This window comes from Typopeltis vanoorti, chromosome 25 (genome assembly GCF_054136105.1).
Source record: "Typopeltis vanoorti isolate ZY-2024b chromosome 25, IOZ_Tvanoo_1.0, whole genome shotgun sequence".
In the NCBI taxonomy this organism is placed as follows: domain Eukaryota; kingdom Metazoa; phylum Arthropoda; class Arachnida; order Uropygi; family Thelyphonidae; genus Typopeltis; species Typopeltis vanoorti.
In genome coordinates, this window is record NC_143573.1 from 25,085,717 (window position 1) to 25,111,138 (window position 25,422).

Genomic DNA, 25,422 nt, shown 5'->3' on the forward strand with positions numbered 1-25,422 from the left:
TCACTCACTTTAAACAGAACAAAAAATTGCCACGTATCAAACACATGTTAACACAAACAGACGGTAGTACAATAACTAAGCAAAATATCATGTTGCGGTTTTCACTAAGTTATTTCCCTTGGAACATGTCTGAAGGGAAATAAAGGTTATACCAGTCTTCTTACCAATGTTGCCACTATATTGCAGAATATGAAGCACGCAGCTAGGAGCGCTTGTTTGGCACAATAATTCCAAAGTTCTGGAATTTCCCGGACAAACTTCATATACTGTACCATTTTTAACAGATTTTCTTTTGGCACTTTCGTATGCTTTTTCCAGATCTACTAAGTGAAAATATGATTCTGACAACTCGCATTCGGTCTGAAACCAGCTTGTTCTTCTTCACGTTGCTTTTCCCAAATTTCTTTTACCCTCTTTCTTGAATATTTTTGTACAAATCTTGCCTGGAACACCTCTTTCTAGATAAGTTCCTTTACAATTATCACCGTGTTTTATCCCCACCCTCAGTGCCATAATGAGGGCGTGGCGAAAGAGGCACTAGCCACAGGCACAACTAGGTCTGGGGCACAAAACGTAAAAAATAAAAATAAATAAAAAGTCCACTATTTTATATTGTATTTTTAAATTTCGGCAATACGCCACTTTAGACATACAAATTCTGCAACACAGTGGAATTCTGCTACATTTGGTAACACCGGTGAGTTCCAATTCGTCTCGAGTTATATGGCAATGACAGAGCCTAATATCACAAACTGAACCACTTGAACATATTATTATTATTATTATTATTATTATTCCAGGCAACTCCAAGGAGTCTACAGACTCATCAAGGGAGGCCCTAACATCATGTCAAGAACAACTATTCGACATTCACACAGTATCTATCATACCTTGCCTTGAACTCATTCATGGTCGTAGCACCCACAACAGACTCTGGCAGCTTATTCCACTCATTCACCACTCTCCAAGTAAAAAACCTAGCTCGAACACCTCTGTTAACCACATTCTTGCCCAGCTTCCATGTATGGCCCCTAGTCCTCCCACCACCAGTCCTATTCTCAAAAATATCTTCTGGATTAATCTTATAGAAACCCTTCAGTAATTTGAATGTCTCAATCATATCACCCCTTTTCTGCCTATTGACCAATTTTTGCAACCCACAAATCTCCAACCTGTTCTCATAAGGTTCATTCCACAGGCCTGCTATCAGCTTGGTCACTCGTCTCTGGATCCTCTCCACCTCCTCCACATCAAGAAGAAATCCTGGTACCCATATCTGGACACAGTAGTCCCATAACATTTCTGGGCACATAACATTTCTTTGCAATTGTTCTTTTTTTGTCTAAAGCGTGTTCCATCGCAGCATTAACTATTAATGAATGTATTTTTCCATTTTATGATTTTGTAGAATTTTGTATATCCAAATTCCCGTCTTATCCTAAACATTTGCATAGATAATCTAATACATTCTTCCGTTATCCTCCTAATGTGTCTATCTGCCCATCCCAAGTTTATTACCCTCCATATTATAATTTTAATCGCTTTATGACCTCCTTCGATATTCCATCTACATGAATCCCCCGTTTCATGACCTATCCACAAAAATTATTCGCCAGCACTTATTTACACTCATCAAACTCAGGATATAATGAAACTCAAAATCTTCTCACCCTCAATATTTCCATTGGTCTCTACATTTTGTAGATAAGAGAATTTCAAAAATCATGTAATTATCATTAGTTCTGTTGTCATTCATGACATTAGTTGTGTTGTTGCTGTGTCGTAATTATTGTAAGATATTTTCGCTCTTTTTTTGGAACAAAACATACTGAAAAAGGCAGATAATTTTGTTTATATACAACATACTGAGTAAGTGCTATAAATAATTATAATAAAAACACAAATTTAAATTAAAAAACACTTCTAGAGTAATATGCAACAAAAACCTTCCGTTGCACAGTTTAAAAATATAAGACAACCATGTTCCAACATAAAAATGTGCACAAATTCACATGGAGAGAAGAGGCAAGGAATAAGAAGTCTCGTTGACTATGTTATTGTTGATAGTGATGTTTTCTCCCTGGTGCAGGACACCAGAGTGTACAGAGGATTTGAAATTGGAAGCGATCACTATTTAGTCTTGAGCAGGATAAAATTGAATTTCGTATTGAAAAGAATAACATGTAAGAAAGTTTTAAAGTGAATAAAAGTCGAGAAGCTCTCAGATGTGAACTGTAGACTAAAATACACACAGGTTATTGAACAAAAAATGAAAGAGTTTGAGAACAGGAATCAAACCTTGGAGATTCAGTGGCAAGCCTTGAAGAAAACATTGATTGATTCTGCCAGAGAGGCATGTGGTGAGGTTGTCTGCAAGGATAAAAAAATGAGAACTCACTGGTGGACACAGGAAGTTAAAGAGGCAGTGAAAGAAAAGAAGAAAGCATATCAAAAGTTCCTGTCAAATAAGTCACCTTGTGTTCTTAGAGAATATAGAGACAAATGCAAGAATGCTAAACACTGTGTAAAACTAGCTAAACAAAAGTCATGGGAGGACTTTGGCAAGAATATAGAAAATAAATATCAAGAAGGTGGTAAGATATTCTGGAGGTTGTTGAAGAAGCTTAAAAATGGAGAAAAGAGCGCTGTAAAAGGAGTTAGAGATGATAAAGGTGACATGAAAACAGGAGAAAAAGATATCCTTGAAGTATGGAGTAATTATTTGAAAAACTGCTAAATGAAACAAGCAGTGATGACAACACAGTGGTAAAAAACACCGACCAGGCATGCAGTCAGGAATACATATCCATACTAGAAGTAGAAAAAGCCATCAAAGGCTAAAAATGTGGAAAGGCAGCAGGAGTAGATGATATTCGACCAGAAATGCTGAAGTATGGTGGTATAAGAGTCTTACAGTGGCTACACTGCATAGTCCAGAAACCTGGACAGAGGGATGAATTTCTGATGATTGGAGTAGAGCTCTCATAGTACCCATATATAAAAAGGGAAATAAAACTGCATGTGAGAATTACAGAGGTATTTCCCTACTGAGTGTTCCTGGCAAGATCTATGCAAGTATACTTGAGAAACGGTTGAGAAGAATTGTGGAAGAAAAGCTTGGTGAAGAACAAGCTGGATTCAGGCCAAATAGAGGCTGTCAGGATCAGATTCTCACTTTATGACAAATAGTTGAGAAAGCATGGGAATATAACAAAGATCTGTATTTAAGTTTTGTTGATTTGGAAAAGGCATATGACAATGTGCCAAGAGAGAAGCTATTCAATACGCTGCAGTTATATGGTGTCAATGGGGCATTATATCAAGCTATACTTAGTCTTTATTTGAGTTGTAAGTCAGCAGTTAGAATTGAAGGAAGTACAGGAAGATGGTTTAATGTTAAATCTGGTGTGAGACAAGGATGTACATTATCCCCTCTGTTATTCATTATCTATATGGATCACATTATGAAGGAAAGTGGTATTAAACCTGATATCAAAATTGGAGATGTTAATGTCAGCTCTTTGCCTTATGCGGATGATGTTATACTTCTAAATAAATCCGCTACAAGTCTGCAATATTCTCTGACTAAATTGAATAACTGTTGTAAAAGATATGGTATGAAGGTCAGCAATAAAAAGACAAAGACAATGAAAATAGGTAGAATCATTGAAAATGTCAACTGCGTTGTGAATGGAGAACCTGTGGAACAAGTAAAACATTTCAGCTACTTAGGCAAGATTTTTACTGAAGATGGTAAATTAAATATAGAAATAGACAACAGAATCAGCAAAGCTGGTATGGTAGGAAGTCAATTGAATAAATTCATATGGAATAAGAGAGAAATTAGTCGGAACACTAAATTAGCTGTATACAAGACAGTGTTCAAACCAGTTTTAACTTATGGATCTGAGAGCTGGGCCACAAGTAAAACACTTGACCAAAGACTAGAGACCGTAGATACGAGAGTCCTGAGAAAGATTATAGGTGTGAACAGATGGCATCAATGGCAATATCATATTAAACACGAGGTTATTAGGAACGAACTTGACATTGTCAGCATCCAGGAATGCATTAGCAGAGCTAATCTCAGGTGGTATGGTCACTTAAACAGAATGGGCAAGGAAAGATTAGCAAAGCAAGTGTTCTCTGCCAGGTTGGCAGCAAAACGACCCAGAGGAAGACCAAGATATAGGTGGATTGATACGGTACAAAGTGCCTTAGACGATAGAAATATAAGATCTGATAATGTTGGAGTCTTGACAAGTAACAGACTGATTTGGCGGAAAATTGTAGATAGGAAGTTAGTAATGATGTAGTTTTTTTCATGTAGTACTATCATATCCTGTACACCCCTTGAGGGTACATGGCAGGAATTTGATGATGATGATAATTACATTAAAGGCAGATCAAATGGAATAATAACATTTCGACAGTGTAAGCAACAGCTGCATCATTCATTCCAGCTGGATATGTGGTACGTTACAATGATAATAAGAATAATAATTATTAAACTAAAACAACAACTTGCGAGAGTGACAGAAATTAATGTAGTGATTGAACTCACAAGAAATAATGTTTTATTCATCAGAATAGGGTCCCCTGGACCACATACACGATTTTCAATGTGCTGTTCTTTCTTGTGTGCAACAAATTGCATCCGGTGTGCGACATGCTCTAGAGCTGAGCGTAAGGAGTCAGATTGGATGTTTCAGTGTATCAGTTAGTGGACAGTTAGTTATGGCAACATGTGAACTTAATGATTTTGAAGTAGATGGGGGGAAAATGGAAGCAGTTAACAATTTTGTGTTCCTAGGATCCTGAATTGATAAAGATGGTTATTGTACCCAAGAAGTTAGAAGAAGATTATTACTCGGAAAAAAAGCAATGACAAATTTAAGCGAGATCTTTAAAGATAAAGATATTATCCTCACAACAAAAATTAGAATAGTGAAAGCAACGGTATTCTCTGAGAAAAAGTGAAAGAAGAAAGATAGATGCATTTGAATTATGGGTTTGGTGACACTAAGAATACCATGGACTGCAAAGCAAACCAAAAATCAGTGATAGACAGAATAAAGCTATGATCATCATCAAGCAAAATTGTCATACTTCGGACATATTATGTGAGGAAATGACAGTCTGGAGAAGATGATGATGCTTGCTAAAGTTGATGGAAGCAGGAGAAGAGGAAGACCAAGAATTAGATGGTTGGATGGAGTTAAAGAAGCAACTGGAGTGCACTTGGAGATTCTGAAAGACATGGTCAAGTACAGATCAGAATGCAGAGTGTATGTTCGTGGAGCCGCCAGGAGCCGGAAATGACTCGATGGATCATAACACATACACAGTGGACAGTGTCAGTACTGCAGGTGATGGCGTGACACTCAGCAGTTGACTCAAAGCTATCATCGCAAGCGCATGAGCAAATTCTGTACTCTCTTCAATCACTTTTCATTCATTTTGCTTTAATTTAGATACCTATAAGGCTTTATTATATTTAACTCCAGATATGTAAAAGAGAAAGACTGATAAAGAAAGTGGCAGTATTAAAAAGAAAAGAAAGTCATTACATTAGAGGAAAAGCTGGAAGTCATTAAGAGATATGAAAGTGGCGCTGGTGATACAAAGATTTTCTAGACCTGGGATACCGATAGTCTACAGTTCAGACTATATAAAATAAGAGCAAAGAATACAAAGAACAAGGAATAGTTGATACTGCTTCTTTAAGCATGCAGATCACCCAAAAGAGAAGCCATTTAATAATCGAGAAGTAACATCTTCTATCACTCTGGATTAATGATTGTAACAAAAAAAAACCTCTTGGTACAAGGAATATTCAGGCAAAAGATCTCAATATTTTTACCTCATTGAAAGAGAATAAATTTCAAGAGGAATGTGAAAGCTTTACTGCAAGTTTAGAATGGTTTGAATATCTGGGGAATCTGATAGTGCTGATAAAGATTCTGCAGACAAGTTTCCTGAAGAAGAATTGCAAACGATAATTCGGGAGGGTGATTATGATGATCCTCAAATATTCAATGTCGAAGAAACTGGTCTCCTTTGGAAGCATATGCTGACAAAAACTTTCCTAGATAAAACCGAAGCAACTCAACTAGGATACAAAGTATCTAAAGATCGTCTTACGCTTTTATTAGGTGGTAATGCAGAAGGCAACTTTAAACTCAAGCCTATATTAGTTTATTATGCGCAAAATCCAAGATCTAACATTACTGAAGAAACCAGCACAACTGGAAAAGAATTTGGATTTAATGAACTGGATAATGAAGATGTGAGAAACTTGCTTGATTCCCATTCAGAACAATTAAGTGAGAACAATCTCCTTCAAGTAGAAGAGAATATTATGACTAAGACTAGAACTTGAGCTAGTTTTCAATCACAATGAGCATGCTAAAGAAATTTTGTTTCATGCTGATCCTGATATGGAATGAAGCTTCGAAGTCCGCTGAAATCTTGATAAAGCAGTCGCCAGATATGGCAAATTGCATGACAAGATGAAAAAGTGGAGCACTATTCATACATATTTACTTATTTTTTTTTATTTGTAAAAAAGTAGTTCAAATGTTTAGACATTAAATAAAAATTTAAGCAATTAATTTTTAACTTTGATGATTTTATCCTCTAATATAGCTTATATTGTAATTTTTTTCCAAATTTACACTAACTGATGGATGAATTATAATTATTCCTATTGTTTACTGTATTCACTTAACACAATTTCGCTTAGCACGCATTAATTGATGGATTAATTAATCACGTCAAGCGAGGTTTTCTTGTATAGTCTTTAAATGGTGATGATGGGCTGGGTGATAATATGCTACTAAACTGAGCTTTGGCAGCTGTCATAATAGAAACAAATAGCAAAAATATGCACAAAATATTGTAGTAAAAAAAACAAAAAACTTGTCAATAACAACTCACAATTTTTGCATACAAACAAGACAAAGCATATGATATCATTTGATAGCATATTATTTATAGCATATTATTCCTAGATATCACATAAAGCCTGTAATAGACATCTTATAAAAATGAGGTGGCTTTCATCCCTCTATAGAGGATTTATAGTTGAAATGCTTATCCATAGAAAAGAATCATTCCGGGAACCTGCTTTGTCATTCGCCTTTCATTTTATATTTGTTCTCTGCAACAGCCTTCTCCATAAAGTATTCTTTCAACACTTAAATCTCCAGCACTTCAAAAAGAATATCAAGAGATTACTTTTCTTGTGACCACTGCCCATTGCATTGGTTTTATTATTATTATTGTATGGGCACCTCCATGAAATGAGAAGACTCATAGTGGGAGACCCAAACTATCCACACAATCTATCATACCTCTCCTTGAACACACTAACAGACCTCACAACTGACAACCCATTCCAATTGTTCACAACTCTCCAAGCAAATAATCTAGTCCTCACACCCCTACTAACAACACCTTTATTCAACTTCCAGGGATGACCCCCTTCTTCTGGCCCTCTTTTTTTTTGATAAACCAACTTCTGCAATCAACACACCTTCAATCTATCCTCATAGGGAACAGACCACTCACCATCTTGGTCACTCACCTCTGAATCTTCTCCAACACTTTCTCATCCCAAACAAACCCAGGAGACCAAACTTGAGCACAGTAATCCAGATGTGGACGTATCAAGACCTTATAAAGAGGAATAACAACTACCTTATCTCTACTTGTTAATGTGTTCTTCAATAGCCAAGTAATCTTATGGGGTACCTTAGCAACCTTAACAATATGTCTTCTAAACTCTATCTACCACCATCCCTAAATATCTAGCTTCATCTATTTCCTGGAGTACAGTGCCATTAATGTGATATACAGCTTGTAATCTGTTTATCCCAAAATATATAATTTACATTTCTACATTAAACCGACATGCATTATCTTTTGCCCATACTGATAGCCTATTTATCATTGTCCTGCAAGCTCTCCACATCACCTTGATTAGCTATTATTATACCTAATTTTGCATCATTAGCACACAACTGAATATTTCCTTTAAGGTTATTTCCTATATCATTTAAGTACAAATTAAACAGCAATCGTCCCAGCACTGAACCTTGCAGCACACCACTATTCCCCTACTTTCATCTAGATTCTGCTTCTCCATGTACCACTTTTTGATGTCTATCCAGCAACCACCCTCTTATCCACATAACCAGTGTCATATCCATCCCCCATTTGATCTTATATGCATAACACAGTTCCACGTGGTATTCTGTCGAATGTCTTTACAAATTCCACAGAATCATCATGTAGCCATTTCCTTTATCCAACTCAGCTGTTACTCTATTTATAAAAAGTTAGTAAATTACTAAGGCATGACTGACCCTTCAGAAAGCCATGTTGTCCCCATATGGTAACATATTTTGACCAATTTTTTCAGTACTTTTACCATGTCTGAGATACTGATTGGTCAATAATTTGCTACTGCAGTCTTAGAACCTGTCTTGTGCAAGGGAATTACTCTTTCCACTAACTTAGAACTCTGAGAGAGCTGAGAGTTAAAGAGCTAGTGCCTAGTCAGAAGTATTGCCAGTTCCTTTGCACATTCTCGCAAAATCCGAGCTGATATCCAAACTAATCCCACAGCTGTATTTACAGATGTATTGATTCTGCAATATCCGAAGTACCCCCAATTCATCCATCTCTGTTCTTGCATTAGTGTCTATCATATGTGTTAAAGCAGTAACCTAATGAGGATGAAAAACCCTTTGCAAAGTGGTCACTGAGTAACACAACTATTTTATCTGCTTCTGTTACCTCATGATCATCTCACTCATTAAAGTTAATCTTCCTTTAATGAGTCAAAGTCATTAAAGGAAGTCATCCTTCCTCTTACTTGCTACATAACAAAAGAACTCATTTGAATTTCCTTTGGTCTGCTTAGCTAGATTCTTCTCATAATCTGATTTTGTCTTCCTTGCCATGCTGGTCACCTTTCTCTTTATATAACCTCAAAAGCATTTAAGCATTTCTTCTTCTGCAGCTTGTGCTTAATGATATCACTCATCCATTTAACTCCTATCCTCCTTACCTTATGTATACAATTTTAAATTGTTTCTGTAGATGACCCTTAACCATCTCCCTGTACTACTAACATGCTTTCCTTACAGTGTTTTATGCCATGGCACTGATTCAAGCTTCCTCCTAAGCTTGTCAAAATCAACTGCCTTGTAGTTTCACAAATATCCCTTCATGGTAACTTTGACCAATCAGAGGCAATGTGTCATCACCTTGGTTATGGATAGCTCTTCTGTACTCATTATCCTAATTTGTCTTCCAGATCATCTGTAGAACTCTCTGGTCTATAGCATCAACCAACTATACATTTCGTCTTACTGGCCTAAATCTCAGAGCAGATTGATTCAAATGAACAGCCACCCTGCCACCTGTCTCATATTCTTTTTTGGCTGCAATTCATCTGCTGTCATTAGCAGTACCCCTCCACCCATCCTATCTTCCCTGAAAATACTAAATCCTTCACATCCTATTCCTGCAACTACATCATCTGCTGTTAACCAAGTCTCACTAATGCCTATAACTTTTGGAAAAGTTGCACTAACCAATGCCAAAAACTCCTCCCTCTTGTTCCTGATACATCTGGCATTAGTATATAGAAACTGTAGAATTCCTTTAGGCCACCACCCATCTTTACTTCCTGAATTCACTACCCTATTCAATATTTTTGCATGAGAGATTAGATTCCACACTTGGTCATTCTCACACTCGCTCATCTCACGGGTGCCTTCACACAAACACACCTGCTTCCAAGTTTTCCTGAATTTGTGCTTCGGCATGCACAGTGAACAATGCTCTCTCTCTCTCTCTCTAGGACATCTAACACCAAAACCATTTAGATGCAGTCTATCAGCATTATACAAATCCTTCTTTCTCTCAAATACAGACCACAGATCCTACTTCATTCTTTCTGCACAAACTATGTATAGACTCATTAGCTAGCAACACCCTTCTTCTCAGCTTTGTCTCTATCATAGCATGGTAGGAGACTTAAATCTTCACTTTCTCGCTCTTCAGTTTTGCCTCTTCTAACAACTAACTTTACATCCTCGATAAAAGATTACTTCTTGCCTCTCAAATCATTTGTGCCAACCAAGACAATTATTTTCTTCACCTTACCTTTTTGAATCCAGATGGTGTGACTAATATCATGAATTTTTGCAACAGGGGAACACAATATTTTCACACTTTCGTTAGGTGCTCCCCTAATTATTGTCTCCATAAATAATTTTCTTCTTAACTTGTTTTTCTTTTTTATTTTCTCGATCGTTATTACTACTTCAGACTGCCTGCTTCTTTCTCTTCTTGGCTCTGCTAATTTCTTCCTGCTTCTGTAATTTTTCAATTTCGCCTTTGTCCTGTGAAGGATAACATCCAAGTGTGGTATGTCTTTATTAACGATGATTTCATTCTCCTCTATTTTCTTGGATGTATGTGCGACATTAATAACATCATTTTCCATCCTACTGTCAGTACTGTCCACTCCACTAACATTTGCTGCATTCTCATCACCTAAATAGGCACTCACTTTTGAAACATTTCATACACACTTTCTCTCCAGTTTCAATTTCCTTCCACATATCCTTTAATTTTTTTGATGAATACATTTCACACACTGCACTGCACAAAATCTCACAAATTCAAATCCTCCAGCAATGTAGTCTCTGCTGCCATTGTTCTACCACTCAATGGCACCATACTGACAAATAGTATTAAAACCTAAAAAAAAAAAATAAATAAAAAGAAAAAAAATAAATAAATAAAAAAAAATATATATATACAGTTTACATACAAACAAAATAGCTCAGTCTATCATATACCCATTTAAAAGAAAAACTGCAATAAGTTAACCTATTATTATTATTAATATTCATGCCTCCATGGAGTCAAAAGACTCATCGTGGGAGGGCCTTGCTAGGAAACAAAGTTCATCATACCACTCCTTGAACTCACTGACCGTTCTTGCTCTCACCACTCTATCAGGTAATGCATTCCACAGTTCAACCACCCTCCATGCAAAGAAACCACTCCTCACCCTCTTGCAACTTCCAGGGATGGTCCCTTGTTATCACTCCTTCCCACTGTTCCACCAAGTGAAAGAACTCCCCAGTGTCAACCCTGCATATATCGCTCAACATTTTAAAAGTCTCGATCATATCACCTCTCCTTCTTCTATCTACTAAACTCTACAGTCCACATTCCCTTAGCCGATCTTCACAACTAACATTGTGCAGCCCTGAAATCATCTTTGTTATCTGCCTCTGTACCCTTTCCACAGTTAATTTATCCCCTTCAAATCCTGGGGACTAAATTTGAGAACAATAGTCTAAGTGTGGTCTGATCAGGATCTTATACAATGGAACGATAACTCTTTTATCTCTACAGGTCAGCATCCTTCTCAGTATTACAGCAATCCTCTGGGTTACCTTCACCACCTTTGCAATATGTTCCCTGAATTTCAGTTTTCTATCAATCATCACCCCAGATCTCGTCTCCTCCAGTACAGCTCCTCCAATCGAGTATGCAGCCTCCCATCAATGTATCTCAAACTTCAAGACTTTACATTTTGCTGCATTAAACCGACACCCCCATTCACTTGCCCATCTGCCTAGTTTATTCAAATCCTCTTGCAGTGCTGCCGCATCTGCACTATTACTAATAACCCTTCCCAGCTTCATAGCATCTGCAAACAACTCAATATCTCCCTGCAATCCATTGACAATGTCATTGATATAAAGATTAAACAATACAAGTCCCAGTACTGAACCTCCTTGTGGGATCCCACTTGTAACCTTCTGCCTCCTTGATACTGCCCCACCATATACAATTCTCCGATACCTATCAGACAGCCAATCCTGAACCCAGTTGACTAACCCAACATCTAAACCCATGTGCTGCAATTAAAATATCAGCTTATCATGTGGCACCCTGTCAAATGCCTTTGCAAAATCCCCCCAAAAAAATGGCAATATATGCCATTCTCTCATCAACTGCTCTTGTCACTTTAGTATAAAAGGCAATCATATTACTAAAGCAAGAGCGCTCCTTAATATATCCAGGTTGACTCTCACAGATCTTAACAACTACTGATGAAACAAAAACTGGCCTATAGTTAGACAAATCCAGTCTGCTACCGTCCTTGTCTTTCTATGTCTTTAATTTAAGTGAATAAGGATTCCATACACTAGGTATACTCAATTTGTATTTTATAGATTGTGACAGATTTGTAAATCAAGTAGTTTTGTACTCTGATTAGCAGTCAGTTCACAAAAATAATTGGCCAACTTGTCAAAATTGTTTGAGACTATGCTGGGATAGTGTACAAATTTTAAAAGTATGATATTACTTACCAATCTCAAAATGTTGTCAGCACTGGAAGCTACAAATTTATGTTCACTTAATACCTATAAAAACAAATGGAAAGTTGTAAATGTTATTTAATATTTATATGAGTTATTTTGAAACAGAAAGTTACTTTTGATGTCATCTAATACAGTATTACATAACATGCAAAATTTTTAAAGCAGTATCCTTTAATACATGGAATAATAATTATGTCATAATAATGAGAAATTTCATGCCGGCTGGGGCATCGCCCGGTTAAACAAGGCCCCCGCTGTTTTCGCCAGGGAACCATCGCGAACAGCGAAAAGGAACTGGAACAAATTGGAAAATAAACCCCAACTCAACATCACCAGAGTTAAAGATCGGTACTATCAACATAAGAAGCCTGAATGGCAAAGAAATGGAGCTAGCTGAGGAATTAGATAAGTACCAGATCAACATAATAGGGGTGACTGAAACAAAAAAGACCAAAACTGGTGAGATCTTTTTGAGCAATAAATACAAAATGTTATATTCAGGCAATGACAATCAAGGAAAAGAAGGAGTAGCCATAGTATTCAACACAAAATACGAAGCTAATCTTCTTGAATGGCAGTCAGTCTCCAGTAGAATAATGTGGGCAAATATGAGAATGGGGAACTGGACAATGAGAGTTATTTGTGCTTATGGTCCCACAGAAGGTTCTACTAAGGTAGAAGTGGAGGAATTTTTTGAGGCTTTAGAAAAAGCAACTGACACAATGAAAAATTGGTCCTTGTTGGAGATCTAAATAGCAGAGTAGGAAATGATTGTGAGACATACAAAAATATTTTGGGAAAATTTGGAGAAAAGAGCAAAGCTAATAATAATGGCAAATATCTGTTGGATTTCTGCTCAGGACATGGACTGGTTATTACTAACACCATGTTCCAACATAAAAATGTGCACAAATTCACATGGAGAGAAGAGGCTAGGAATAAGAAAAGTCTCATTGACTATGTTATTGTTGATAGTGATGTTTTCTCCCTGGTGCAGGACACCAGAGTGTACAGAGGATTTGAAATTGGAAGTGATCACTATTTAGCCTTGAGCAGGATAAAATTGAATTTCATATTGAAAAGAATAACATGTAAGAAAGTTTTAAAGCGAATAAAAGTTGAGCAGCTCTCAGATGTGAACCGTAGGCTGAAATACACAAAGATTATTGAAGAAAAAATGAAAGAGTTTGAGAACAGGAATCAAACTTTGGAGATTCAGTGGCAAACTCTGAAGAAAACATTGATTGATTCTGCCAGAGAGGCATGTGGTGAGGTTATCTGTAAGGATAAAAAAATCAGAACTCCCTGGTGGACACAGGAAGTTAAAGCGGCAGTGAAGGAAAAGAAGAAAGCATACCAAAAGTTCCTGTCAAATAAGTCAGCTTGTGCTCTTAGAGAATATAGAGACAAATGCAAGAATGCTAAACACTGTGTAAACTAGCTAAACAAAAGTCATGGGAGGACGTTGGCAAGAATATAGAAAATAAATATCAAGAAGGTGGCAAAATATTCTGGAGGTTGTTGAAGAAGCTTAAGAATGGAGGAAAGAGTGCTGTAAAAGGAGTTAGAGATGATAAAGGTGACATGAAAACAGGAGAAAAAGATATCCTTGAAGTATGGAGTAATTACTTTGAAAAACTGCTAAATGAAACAAGCAGTGATGACAGCACAGTGGTAAAAAACACTGACCAGGCATGCAGTCAGGAATACATATCCATACTAGAAGTAGAAAAAGCCATCAAAGGCTTGAAATGTGGAAAGGCAGCAGGAGTAGATGATATTCGACTAGAAATGCTGAAGTATGGTGGTATAAGAGTCTTACAGGGGTTGCACTGCATAGTTCAGAAAGCCTGGACAGAGGGACGAATTCCCGATGATTGGAGTAGAGCTCTCATAGTACCCATATATAAAAAGGGAAATAAAACTGCATGTGAGAATTACAGAGGTATTTCCCTACTGAGTGTTCCTGGCAAGATCTATGCAAGTATACTTGAGAAACGGTTGAGAAGAATTGTGGAAGAAAAGCTTGGTGAAGAACAAGCTGGATTCAGGCCAAATAGAGGCTGTCAGGATCAGATCTTCACTTTACAACAAATAGTCGAGAAAGCATGGGAATATAACAAAGATCTGTATTTAAGTTTTGTCGATCTGGAAAAGGCATATGACAAGGTGCCAAGAGAGAAGCTATTCAATACGCTGCAGTTATATGGTGTCAATGGGGCATTATATCAAGCAATACTTAGTCTTTATTTGAGTTGTAAGTCAGCAGTTAGAATTGAAGGAAGTACAGGAAGATGGTTTAATGTTAAATCTGGTGTGAGACAAGGATGTACATTATCCCCTCTGTTATTCATTATCTATATGGATCACATTATGAAGGAAAGTGGTATTAAACATGATATCAAAATTGGAGATGTTAATATCAGCTCTTTGCTTTATGCAGATGATGTTATACTTCTAAATAAATCTGCTACAAGTCTGCAAGATTCTCTGACTAAATTGAATATCTGTTGTGATAGATATGATATGAAGGTCAGCAATAAAAAGACAAAAACAATGAAAATAGGCAGAATCATTGAAAATGTCAACTGTGTTGTGAATGGAGAACCTGTGGAACAAGTAAAACATTTCAGCTATTTAGGCACGATTTTTACTGAAGATGGTAAATTAAATATAGAAATAGACAACAGAATCAGCAAAGCTGGCATGGTGGGAAGTCAATTGAATAAATTCATATGGAATAAGAGAGAAATTAGTCGGAACACTAAATTAGCTGTGTACAAAACAGTGTTCAAACCAGTTTTAACTTATGGATCTCAGAGCTGGGTCAGAAGTAAAACACTTGACCAAAGACTAGAGACCACAGATATGAGAGTTCTAAGAAAGATTATAGGCGTGAACAGATGGCATCAATGGCAATATCACATTAAAAACGAGGATATTAGGAAAGAACTTGACATTGTCACCATCCAGGAATGCGTTAGCAGAGCTAATCTCAGGTGGTATGGTCACTTAAACAGAATGGGCGAGGAAAGATTAGCAAAACAAGTGTTCTCTGCCAGGTTGGCAGCAAAACAACCCAGAGGAAGACCAATATATAAGTGGATTGATACGGTTCAAAGTGCTTTAGACGATAGAAATATAAGATCTGATAATGTTGGAGTCTTGACAAGTAACAGACTGATTTGGAGGAAAATTGTAGATAGGAAATTAATAATGATGTAATTTTTTTCATGTAGTACTATCATATCCTGTACACCCCTTGAGGGTACATGGCAGGAATTTGATGATGATGATGATAATAATGAGAAATTGACTGTTGGATTTCTACACTCTTTTAGAAAAAATTCAGGAGAAAGAGAGTAACAAGATGGCACTTTTATGATAAAGATTTGTCTCTCTTAAGAATAGATTAGATACAAGATAATTTAGATAGGTTAGATATGGGATGGACTATAGATAGGAAATACCAATCAGTCAGGAGAGCATGAAACATTAATACACAACCGGAATAATCTCTAGAAGAAATCTTCACAAAAATCAGAGGAATTTTGTCAGAATGAGGAGACTTTTAGTATCCATACCAGACAACATTCTTCTGACCTCTTTCTGGTGAAAATTAAAGGGATCAATGAATGATAAGTAAGGAAGTGGAAGCAATAAGCATATTATTCAGTATATTTGTCAAATGGATTGTGAAGAGAAGTGATTGGTAAGTGGTGTAAAAGGGTAGAAAAAAGTATGGAATGCTTTGTTCCATAAAATCCATCCCATGAATAATTTCGTTTCCTGATGAATGCATCTGCGTTACAAATTTTAAATTTAATGAGACCAACACCGTCTTTATTGGAGACCTGAAATGGCTTGATATAGTTCCATGTTTAGCCTCTAGGGCAGGGTTTCCAGAATACATAACTCTTGGTCTGTCCAATGTATTGCAGGATTACAACATTTAGTGTATGGCAATTATGCTACCAAGAACAACAGAAACAGTGCAGATAATAAGAATATAAACATGAATGGTTTCTGTTAATTTCTTTATTACACATGGACAATCACTCTGGGATTCTTCTAAGCTGCTAGCCTGGTTGGCTGAATGGTTAGAATCATGCTTGGTATGGATGTTCGTGAATGTCTTTAGATGGAAGATGAAGTTTACTGCTCAGTATTGGATCCACTGTCCCACTTACTGGAGGTCCAAAGTGACTTGGAAAAGTTCTATGGTATCTAGAGCAACGTTTCTGGATATGGAAATAACCAATTAAAACTACTACTATTATTATTATCTGAGACCTACAGGGAGTCAGGGACTCATCGAGGGAGGCTATAAATCACCCAAATCAGGTGTCATACCTGTTACATCCTGAATGAAGAACTTTATTAAAGAAATAATTCATTCAGGATTTAACAAGTCAGAAAAATCAGCTGAGAGAAAAACTAGTACTCAAGCAGAAGAATTAAAGTACTAACTGTAAATGGAAATAATTACTTTATTTTATCAGAATTGTAAGACCATGTAAAGAACTTCGTGTATAAAGTAGTATTATACGAATGCGTAAATTAGATGCAAGCAATAGTCCAAAGGTCACGGGCGGGCTTGAGGCAAATTTAAATCTCGGAAAGTGATGCACATTCGGTTCCTGGAAGACGCTGCTATGATCTCACGATGTACCGAAGTTGCCATTGTCGATGAAAGTAGCGGGCGGGAAAGGATCGCAAAAAAAAAAGTAAGAGCGCACTATCGTGGTAAGAACAGGGTGCTGAAAAGCCCCCTGTTCTTACCACAGGGGGGGGGGGGAGTGAATGAAGAATAAAAAGGGTTTGCACCCCCTTCTCAAGTCTTTTTTTGCCTGTTTCCCTGGATGATGATTTGACTTCTCTCGTGGACCAGTGGTTCCTGGTGGTGTTCGTGGTGGCAGTTCGATATCGGAGGGTGCACCTTTCCTTTCGATGTCTGAACTTCTGCCGGTACTAAAGCGTGAGATGTCGGTAAATACGGCCTTTGCCGAAAGTACCAACAGAATACTATCGTGGACGTACATTATAACCGGCAGCTAGAGTTGAGGATGGCCCGAAACAGATCGAGAATAGAAGAGGGAAACTGATAACCATAGTGACCTACCACGTGGATGCAGGCTTATGGAAGATTTGAAAGGTATTCCAAACAAAGAAGGACAGTTCGGATGGACTGGGAGACCCTGCCCCAAGAAATGGTAAAGTACAGATTTTGTTGTATAATTACCCAGTCGGTAAAAGGGAAAAATCATTGCAGTGTATTAATCGAGTATGGACAGTATTTAAGGACTTTAAGTGATTATTTAGCAGTGGCTAATGTCCATAAGACAAATTGTTAGGAATGATTATAGATGATTGTGTCTAGTTTAATATGGTAGATTAATCCAGTAGGTAGAATATTGATTATAAGGGTATAATGTGTATATTATGTGTGCTTGTAGTGTATTAATCGAGTATGGACAGTATTCAAGGACTTTAAGTGATTATTTAGCAGTGGCAAATGTCCATAAGACAAATTGTTAGGAATGATTATAGATGATTGTGTCTAGTTTAATATAGTAGATTAATCCAGTAGGTAGAATATTGATTAGGAAAGATTAATGTGTATATTATGTGTGTTAATTCTCTAACTTGAAAGAAGGGTTTGGTGTTCATGTATTAGGGTATGAATCAGTTTGATACAATTTGGTTGTGACTAGTTTAATATGCAAGACTAACATAGTGGGTAGAATATTGATTAGAAGTGTACATTATGTGTGTTAATTCTCTAACTTGAAAGAAGGGTTTATTGTTCATGCATTTGAATATTAATAAATTTGATATAGTTTGATTTATCATGTCATCGAACTAATTGAAAGTAAGATTGATCTAAGTGTATATTATGTCTTTAGATTCCAATAAATATGCTTTTTCTTTTATACCTGAGTTTTGCCTGTGATATGAACCAAAACTACTACTCATTAACTCAAACCATAGCAGAGGGGGAGGAATTGAAAGAAAGGTATAACATGTTGTTAAAGAGGTTACGACTGCAAACCAGAATTTACTTAGCCTTAGTAGAACATTTGATTTATGAGTATAAGCTCTAAATTTATTCTTCTATGTGCACCAAAGGTCTGGAAAAATCTTCCTGAATAAGAGTCCCTTCTATTCTAAGATATTGGCTGGTGCAGCTTTAAAAAACAAATTTGTCAATATCTGAAGAGGAGACGGCCCCAGACAGAAATTAGAGGACTCGTTTCTTATAGCAAGGAATAACCTTTAACAGTCAGGATAAGCACATGAGTAAATTTAGGAACTGGCCAGAGATATAGAATTTGCTTTCTTTATAGAATGAACACGTAAGAAGTGATACAGATGTTAGAGTCAAGGAAATTTTGTGAGTCATGTAGTTAAAGTAGGGAGGTTAAAAGAATGAGGGAAGTAAAATATTTTAGGAAAAGAGCAATGACATTAAAATGGCACACACGGCAACACATAACAATGGCGGTGAGCCACACTCAAAAGATATAACAACCTTCCCTTAAATTCATTCACACTAGATGCACTTACTACCCCTAAAGGCAAACTATTCCATTCACTCACTGCTCTGTGAGAGGAAAAACCTAGCTCTCACCCCTTTCTTGACTGTGAACAAACTTAGTTTCCATGGATGCCCATGTGTTCTCTCTCTCTCCACCTTCCATATAATGCAAAATTTCATCAGATCCTATAACACATTCAAAAGCTATAGACCTCTATCCTATCACCCCTCTTTCTTCTGTCAATCAGAGTTTGCAATCCACACAATTTTGCAATCTGTCCTCATAATCTAAATCCCATAATCCAGATATAATCTTTGTAACTCTTCTTTGAACCCTATAAAGGTTATTCCTTGCTATAAGAAACGAGTCCTCTAATTTCTGTCTGGGGTCGTCTCTTTCCACAGCTATTTTATCCTCTTGGAATCCAGGAGAACCAAATCTGCACAAAATAATCCAGTTGTAGTCTTATCAAAGCTTTATAAAGAAGCAAAATGACTTCCTTATTTTTAGATGTCAAGGTTCGCTTCAATATCGCAATTATCCTTTGAGTTGTATTTGCAACTGATGGAAGTTTTTTTACTTGGCTATGCTACCAATTATATATTTGATTTAATCCTTTATCCAAGTGTAAGCAAACAAAGTTTGCGCCTGAAGTATTTTCAGGACTGGGGCAACTCGTGGCAAAGGTGGTATAAGTTCTCATCACCTGCCTTAGTATCCCATAATGATATGTGCAAGGATATGTGCTTTGCATTAAGGAATACTAAGGCAAGTGATGAGAACTTATACCACCTTTGCCACAAGTTGCCCCAGTCCTGAAAATACTTCAGGTGCAAACTTTGTTTGCTTACACTTGGATAAAGGATTAAACCAAATATATAATTGTATTTGCAACTTTTGCTATGTGATGACCATTGAAACTTCAAATTCCTATCCACCAATCACCAAGATCCTTTGTCTCCTCAGTTTCTTGTAGCATAATCCTGCTAATATAATGTGATGCTGGAAATCTCATCACACCAAAGTGCATAACTTTACATTTACTAACATTAAACTGATAGCCATTTTCGTTTGCCTAAATTTCCAGCCTATTCAAATCATTTTGTAAGTGCTGAATATCAGAAGCATCCCTGATCGCCTTGTCTATCTTCTCATCAATGGCAAACAATTGCCCATATGATGTTAGACCCTGCCTGATGCCATCAATGTACAAATTGAACAATAGTGGCCCAAGGACTGAACCCTGAGGTACACCACCTTAAATCTGGCAGATTCACACCCACTGCATACCACTTTTTGATATCTGTCTGTCAACCATCCCCTGATTGTCAAGAGTTCATATTCTCCAGTTTACGCAACAGCCTTTTGTGTGGTATCCTATCAAATGCCTTAGAAAAATCCAACATTATCATAGTGTATCCATTCCTTTTATCCAACTCGGCTGTAGCACTGTTATAAAATATGAACAAATTGCTAAAACATGACCTTCCTTTAATAAACCCATGCTTCTCCTTGCAGAGTATAGCTTGTTTGTCTACCCATTTCTGTATGCAAGTTCTTACCAACTTCTTAAATCTTCACTACCACACCATCGATACTGATAGGTTGGTAGTTAGACACATAAGTTTTTGCACCACCCTACTACAATGGAACCATCATACATTCCTTCCATTCTTGTGGTATCGTTCCTGAGCTGAGACTCAAGTTATACAAAAGGGCTAGCCAATTCAGCTGAACATTCTTTTAGCAAACAGACTAATATTTCATCTGTCCCTACTGACAAATTCTTATCCAGGTTATGCAACAACTATTCAACCTGATTTTCATGAACCTCTAACTTTTCATCTAATGTAGCAGTAGCACTGGGCACCATGTTATATACACTTGGTTGATATATCTTAGCAAAGTGATCACTCATTAATTGAACAATCACATTAGCTTCTGACACTAGAGTACCATCTGCATTCAATAAAGTTATTCTTTCACATTCATTCTTTCTTTTGCTTGTGGCATATCGATAAAATTCTTTTGGATTGCCTTTAGCTTGCATGGCCAATTTCTTTTCATACTGATTTAGCTTTCCCCACAATGCTTTACTTTTCTAGCCTGAGCTTTATATATTTCATATATTCTTCTCTCACTCTTATTCTCATGATATTCTTTCCACATCATCTTCTTGTGGATCTCTAGCTTAATAAGGCTGCACATCCATTTCACTCCCAGCCTATTTATTCTTCGAACACTAGGGATACATTCAGATACTGCCTCATTTAAGCACATTTCAAAGACTGCAGTGCATATTTTTTTCCTATTCAGTAACTGATGCCATGGGACCAAAGATAGTATTCTCCTAAGGTGATCGTAATTTCCAGCTTTGTAGTTCAACATGTAACCTGTTCTAATTGGAGCATCAATATAATTATATACTTCCCAAGAAAGCACAGCACGATCATTGTCACCAACTGGTTGTAAAATGGTCATATTATACTGGAGATTCCTTCTGACACTATGAACAAATCCAACTCTTTAACCCCGAGTTTCTTCTTTCACATGCTGCTTAAGAAAGTTGTCTTGCAATAATTCAATAAATTCCTCTTCTTTTTTATCATGCGATTTCTCATCTACTCAATCAACATTTGAAAAATTAAAGTCACCTATAATGATCACTTGTTTGGTACCATAAGGCTAAACTGGCGATGCATTTCTTCATTTCCTACAACTGAGTTGACAGGTCTGTAGCAACACCCCACCATATATTTCATTGTGTTAGCCTCCACTTCACACCAGATAGACTCAAACTCATCGCCACATGGGACATTGTTACCATCATTGTTTTCTTGCATTTTCATTAAGTCCAATCTGGGCTTAAGTCATCTGATATCATTAGTACCCCCATTCCCTCCTATCTCTTCTGTCATTCCTAAAAATAGTATACCCATTACATACAATCCGATTCTGGTAGCCAGGTTTCACTCTAATGCTACATCATATTCAATCTTAGACTATATCATATTCAATAAAGCAACTAACTCAAACCTTTTGTTTCTGATGCTCCTGTCATTTGTGTACAGACATAATAAATTACCAAATAGCCTATTCTTATAATTAGATATGCAATCTATTTGGAATTGTAGAACTTTCTTTTTTCCCTCCTCAGACATACTTAAACGGTCCAAACCTAAAGCATATTTTTTCCACCTCTTCGCCACATACATAGCCATGTTCAAAGATATTCACATCCGAACATTTGCATACCATAGCTGAACTTTCACACACATTTTTTACTATTCCTCCCTTGATGATTTAGTTTCCCTGACTCTCTGCATTAGGTCTCATACCAAGAAGTAATTTTCCCAGGCTCCTGATGCCAAATGAATTCAAGTGCAGGCCATCCCCCTATATATATTATACAAGTCCTTTCTGCCATCAGCACTTCACACATTTAAAAACTCGCATTCATTTCTTCTACAAAGCATATGCATGAAATCATTTGCTATCATCACCCTCCTTCTTAACTCAGTACTATCATATCTGGGTAGCAAACCTACAATTTTTACTCTCATTTCTTTCTCGCTTCTTCCAACAGACCTTTCGTATCTTCTCTCATACTATATTTGTTGCTATTTAAATTATTAGTACCTACCAGAACTACCATCTCTTTTACTTTTCTTTATTGTTTTTCAAATGAGTTTTTCATATCTTTAATTTTTGCCCATGGGAAACTAGAAGTGGTGACTCCCTTGGCAAGTGCAAATTTTAAGATTGAATATTTAAAAGATAAAAGTCTTGCACCATGTATGTTACTCATGCAGTATAGGTTTACCTTTGTGGGTGAAATTCACATAAAAATGCAGTCTTTGGGTTTCATAGATATGAAGCTTGGTTCTATAGAGCTTCAGAAGCCATCATTATTACTGCCTTTTTTTTTTTTTTTTTTTCTACTTTCTATTAATCATTAACACTCTTTTGAGTCTTCCTTATATAAGGATGCAGGCAGGGGTTTGCTCATTCACCTAGTGAAAGGCTTTTTGTGTGTGTGTGTGTGTGTGTGTGTGTGTGTGTGTGTGTGTGTGTGTGTGTGTGTGTGTGTAAATTATATAAATCATGGCCACTTTCTGACTGCTTGATGATATTATTACCCTTCACAGGTAATGCCAACATATACTCGATGTCCTGATTAACTCTCTTGATTGAACAGCGCCAAGAACACTTTCCTTGGGTATAAATCAAGAAGAGTCACTACAACTGAGTTGAAAAATTTCCTTCTATTGTCACATTGTACACATAACATACACTGCTTGGAAAGCAGTCAACAGACACCACAGTGTGAGGAACAAACAGCCATGGCACCCATCTTAAGATGTAGGATTTCCTTTTGCTGTGATGACTGTAGCAATCCCACAGGACATGTTTTCCACACGTGTACAATAGCAATCAATGGGAATTTTGGACCATTCTTTCTGTAGGCATGTAATGATGTCCTGGACTGTTGTGGAGCGATCATCCCTTGACCTCACTCAGTGCTCCAGTACATCTCACAGATGTTCAATAGGGTTGAGATCAGGGTTCTTTGTGGAGGCCAGTCAAGTGTGGCGATGTTCATGTCCACAAACCACGCAGTTATAACCAAAGCATTATGATACAGTGCATGTCTTGATGAAAGAGACAATGGTCATTTCTGTAAAAATGCCACAAAGCACGGAAATGCAGAGAAACTAGAATTATCAGGGTGGATGGTAGCAGTGGTGGTCTCTTGTGGGAATAGGTGTTTGGGAGAAAGGGAAATACATCAGGTACAATTCTGAACCAGTGGAGTCTGGAAGGGATAATGATACTTATAGAAACAGTGACATTTTTATTCTTTATGCTAATGCCAGCAGTATCCGGAATAAAAGAGATGAACTAGTGGTGCTGATAGAATCAGCCTGTCCAAAGATTATTAGGATCTCTGAGGCATTGTTGACAGAAGATGATATACTGACAGGAATAGATGTAGCAGGGTATAGCATTTTCCGACATGATAGGAAAGTCAAATGCAATAGTGGAGTACTGGTTATGATAAGTGATGAGTTATGTCCTCTCAGAGTGGAGGATTTGGAGGTTACTGGCACTAATCGTTTTGAAAGCATATGGTGTGAAGTACATGTGGCAGGATATGATATTTAGTGGGGTGTTGCTATAAGCCAGAAGCATAGAGGGTGAAGGGCAGATGTTTAGACGGTTGAGCTTGACTGAATAACTGATTTTCCTTTTCAGTCATTTTCGACCATAGGTGACGTTGTAGGCTTTTCCCACAAAATATTCCTGGTGAGATTTTTACAGGATAGTTCACCATTGCTTTCCCCAACCCCCCTATTTTTCCAGGCTTGGGACTGGCACATGGCTGGGACATATTCATGACTGTAATCCGTGTGTGTTCCCGGAACTGGTTTGTCTGTTCTGGGGGATGAAAAACCTGAGTTTCTAGGTGAAAAAATCCCTACCTCCATATGAGACTGGCTAACTCACCTTTAGTTGAAAGAGACCAGCTAAATGTTTCTCACGTGACTGATGGGGCTTCGTCTATACTGATTGAGTTACAGAGGCTCTCCAGTTGAGCTTGGAGAGTGAAAAAAGAATGATTTTTATGGGAGATTTTAACTACAGCAGTATAAATTGGGAGGAGGAAACTGCAAACTGTAAATTGTCTAAGAAGTTTGAGTGACAAACATCTTAGACATGTAATAAAAGGAACATTAGGTTCAAGAGTTTTAGATTTGGACACAGCATCAAAGTTGTAAGGAAGACGAAACTGGAGAAGAGTTGGGCCTTGAGATCCAAAGAAAATCCTAAGAAATTCTTTAGTTAAGTGACAAGTAGGAGGAGAAATGATTGTGGAAGAATGACATTGTTGGATAAAAATGGAAATAGAGTGACTGATGCAAAAGGACATAGTTGAGTTATTCAATGAACATTTTATTAGGATATTTCATCCTTTGCTAACTGAGATGGCATCTCTGTCCCTGGTTGGAGAGAGAGAGAGCGTGACCATGTGGTTTTCACTTAGAAGATGAATATACATGAAGGGGTATCAAAGAGAAAGGAATGTATGAGGAATTATAAGGCATGTGATTATAATAGTCTTAGATATTAGATTGGGGTAGTTCATGGATGGAGGAATTGGAAGGGCAAGATATCATCAGTACTTGGGAACTTGTGAAGGAATATTTATTAGCAGCAATAGCAAGTTGTATACTGCAAGTAAAGAAGAGACCACAATTTGATATAAAGTGGATGATAAACAATATCAAATGGGAACTGCAAGTAAAAAAGAGGTTATAGAAGAGTGGAGAGCAGATGCATAATAAGCATAAGACAGGCCATGAACTGGTATGGTAAGGAAAGCAAAACTAGAATATGAGAAGAGATTGGCCCAGAGATCCAAAGAAAATCCTAAGGAATTTTTTAGTTATGTAGCCAGT

The 25,422-nt window shown here is 37.0% G+C and overlaps 1 protein-coding gene across 1 annotated transcript in view; it reads right to left on the bottom strand.

Annotated features, from left to right (window-relative positions):
- Nucleotides 1–25,422, bottom strand: part of LOC150092609 (inactive phospholipase C-like protein 1) — a 571,653-nt gene that overhangs the window by 56,963 nt on the left and 489,268 nt on the right. The window contains exon 23 of the mRNA XM_090414457.1: nt 12,411–12,464. Coding sequence (XP_090270583.1) covers nt 12,411–12,464 — 54 coding nt within the window. The remainder of the gene's footprint in view (nt 1–12,410; nt 12,465–25,422) is intronic.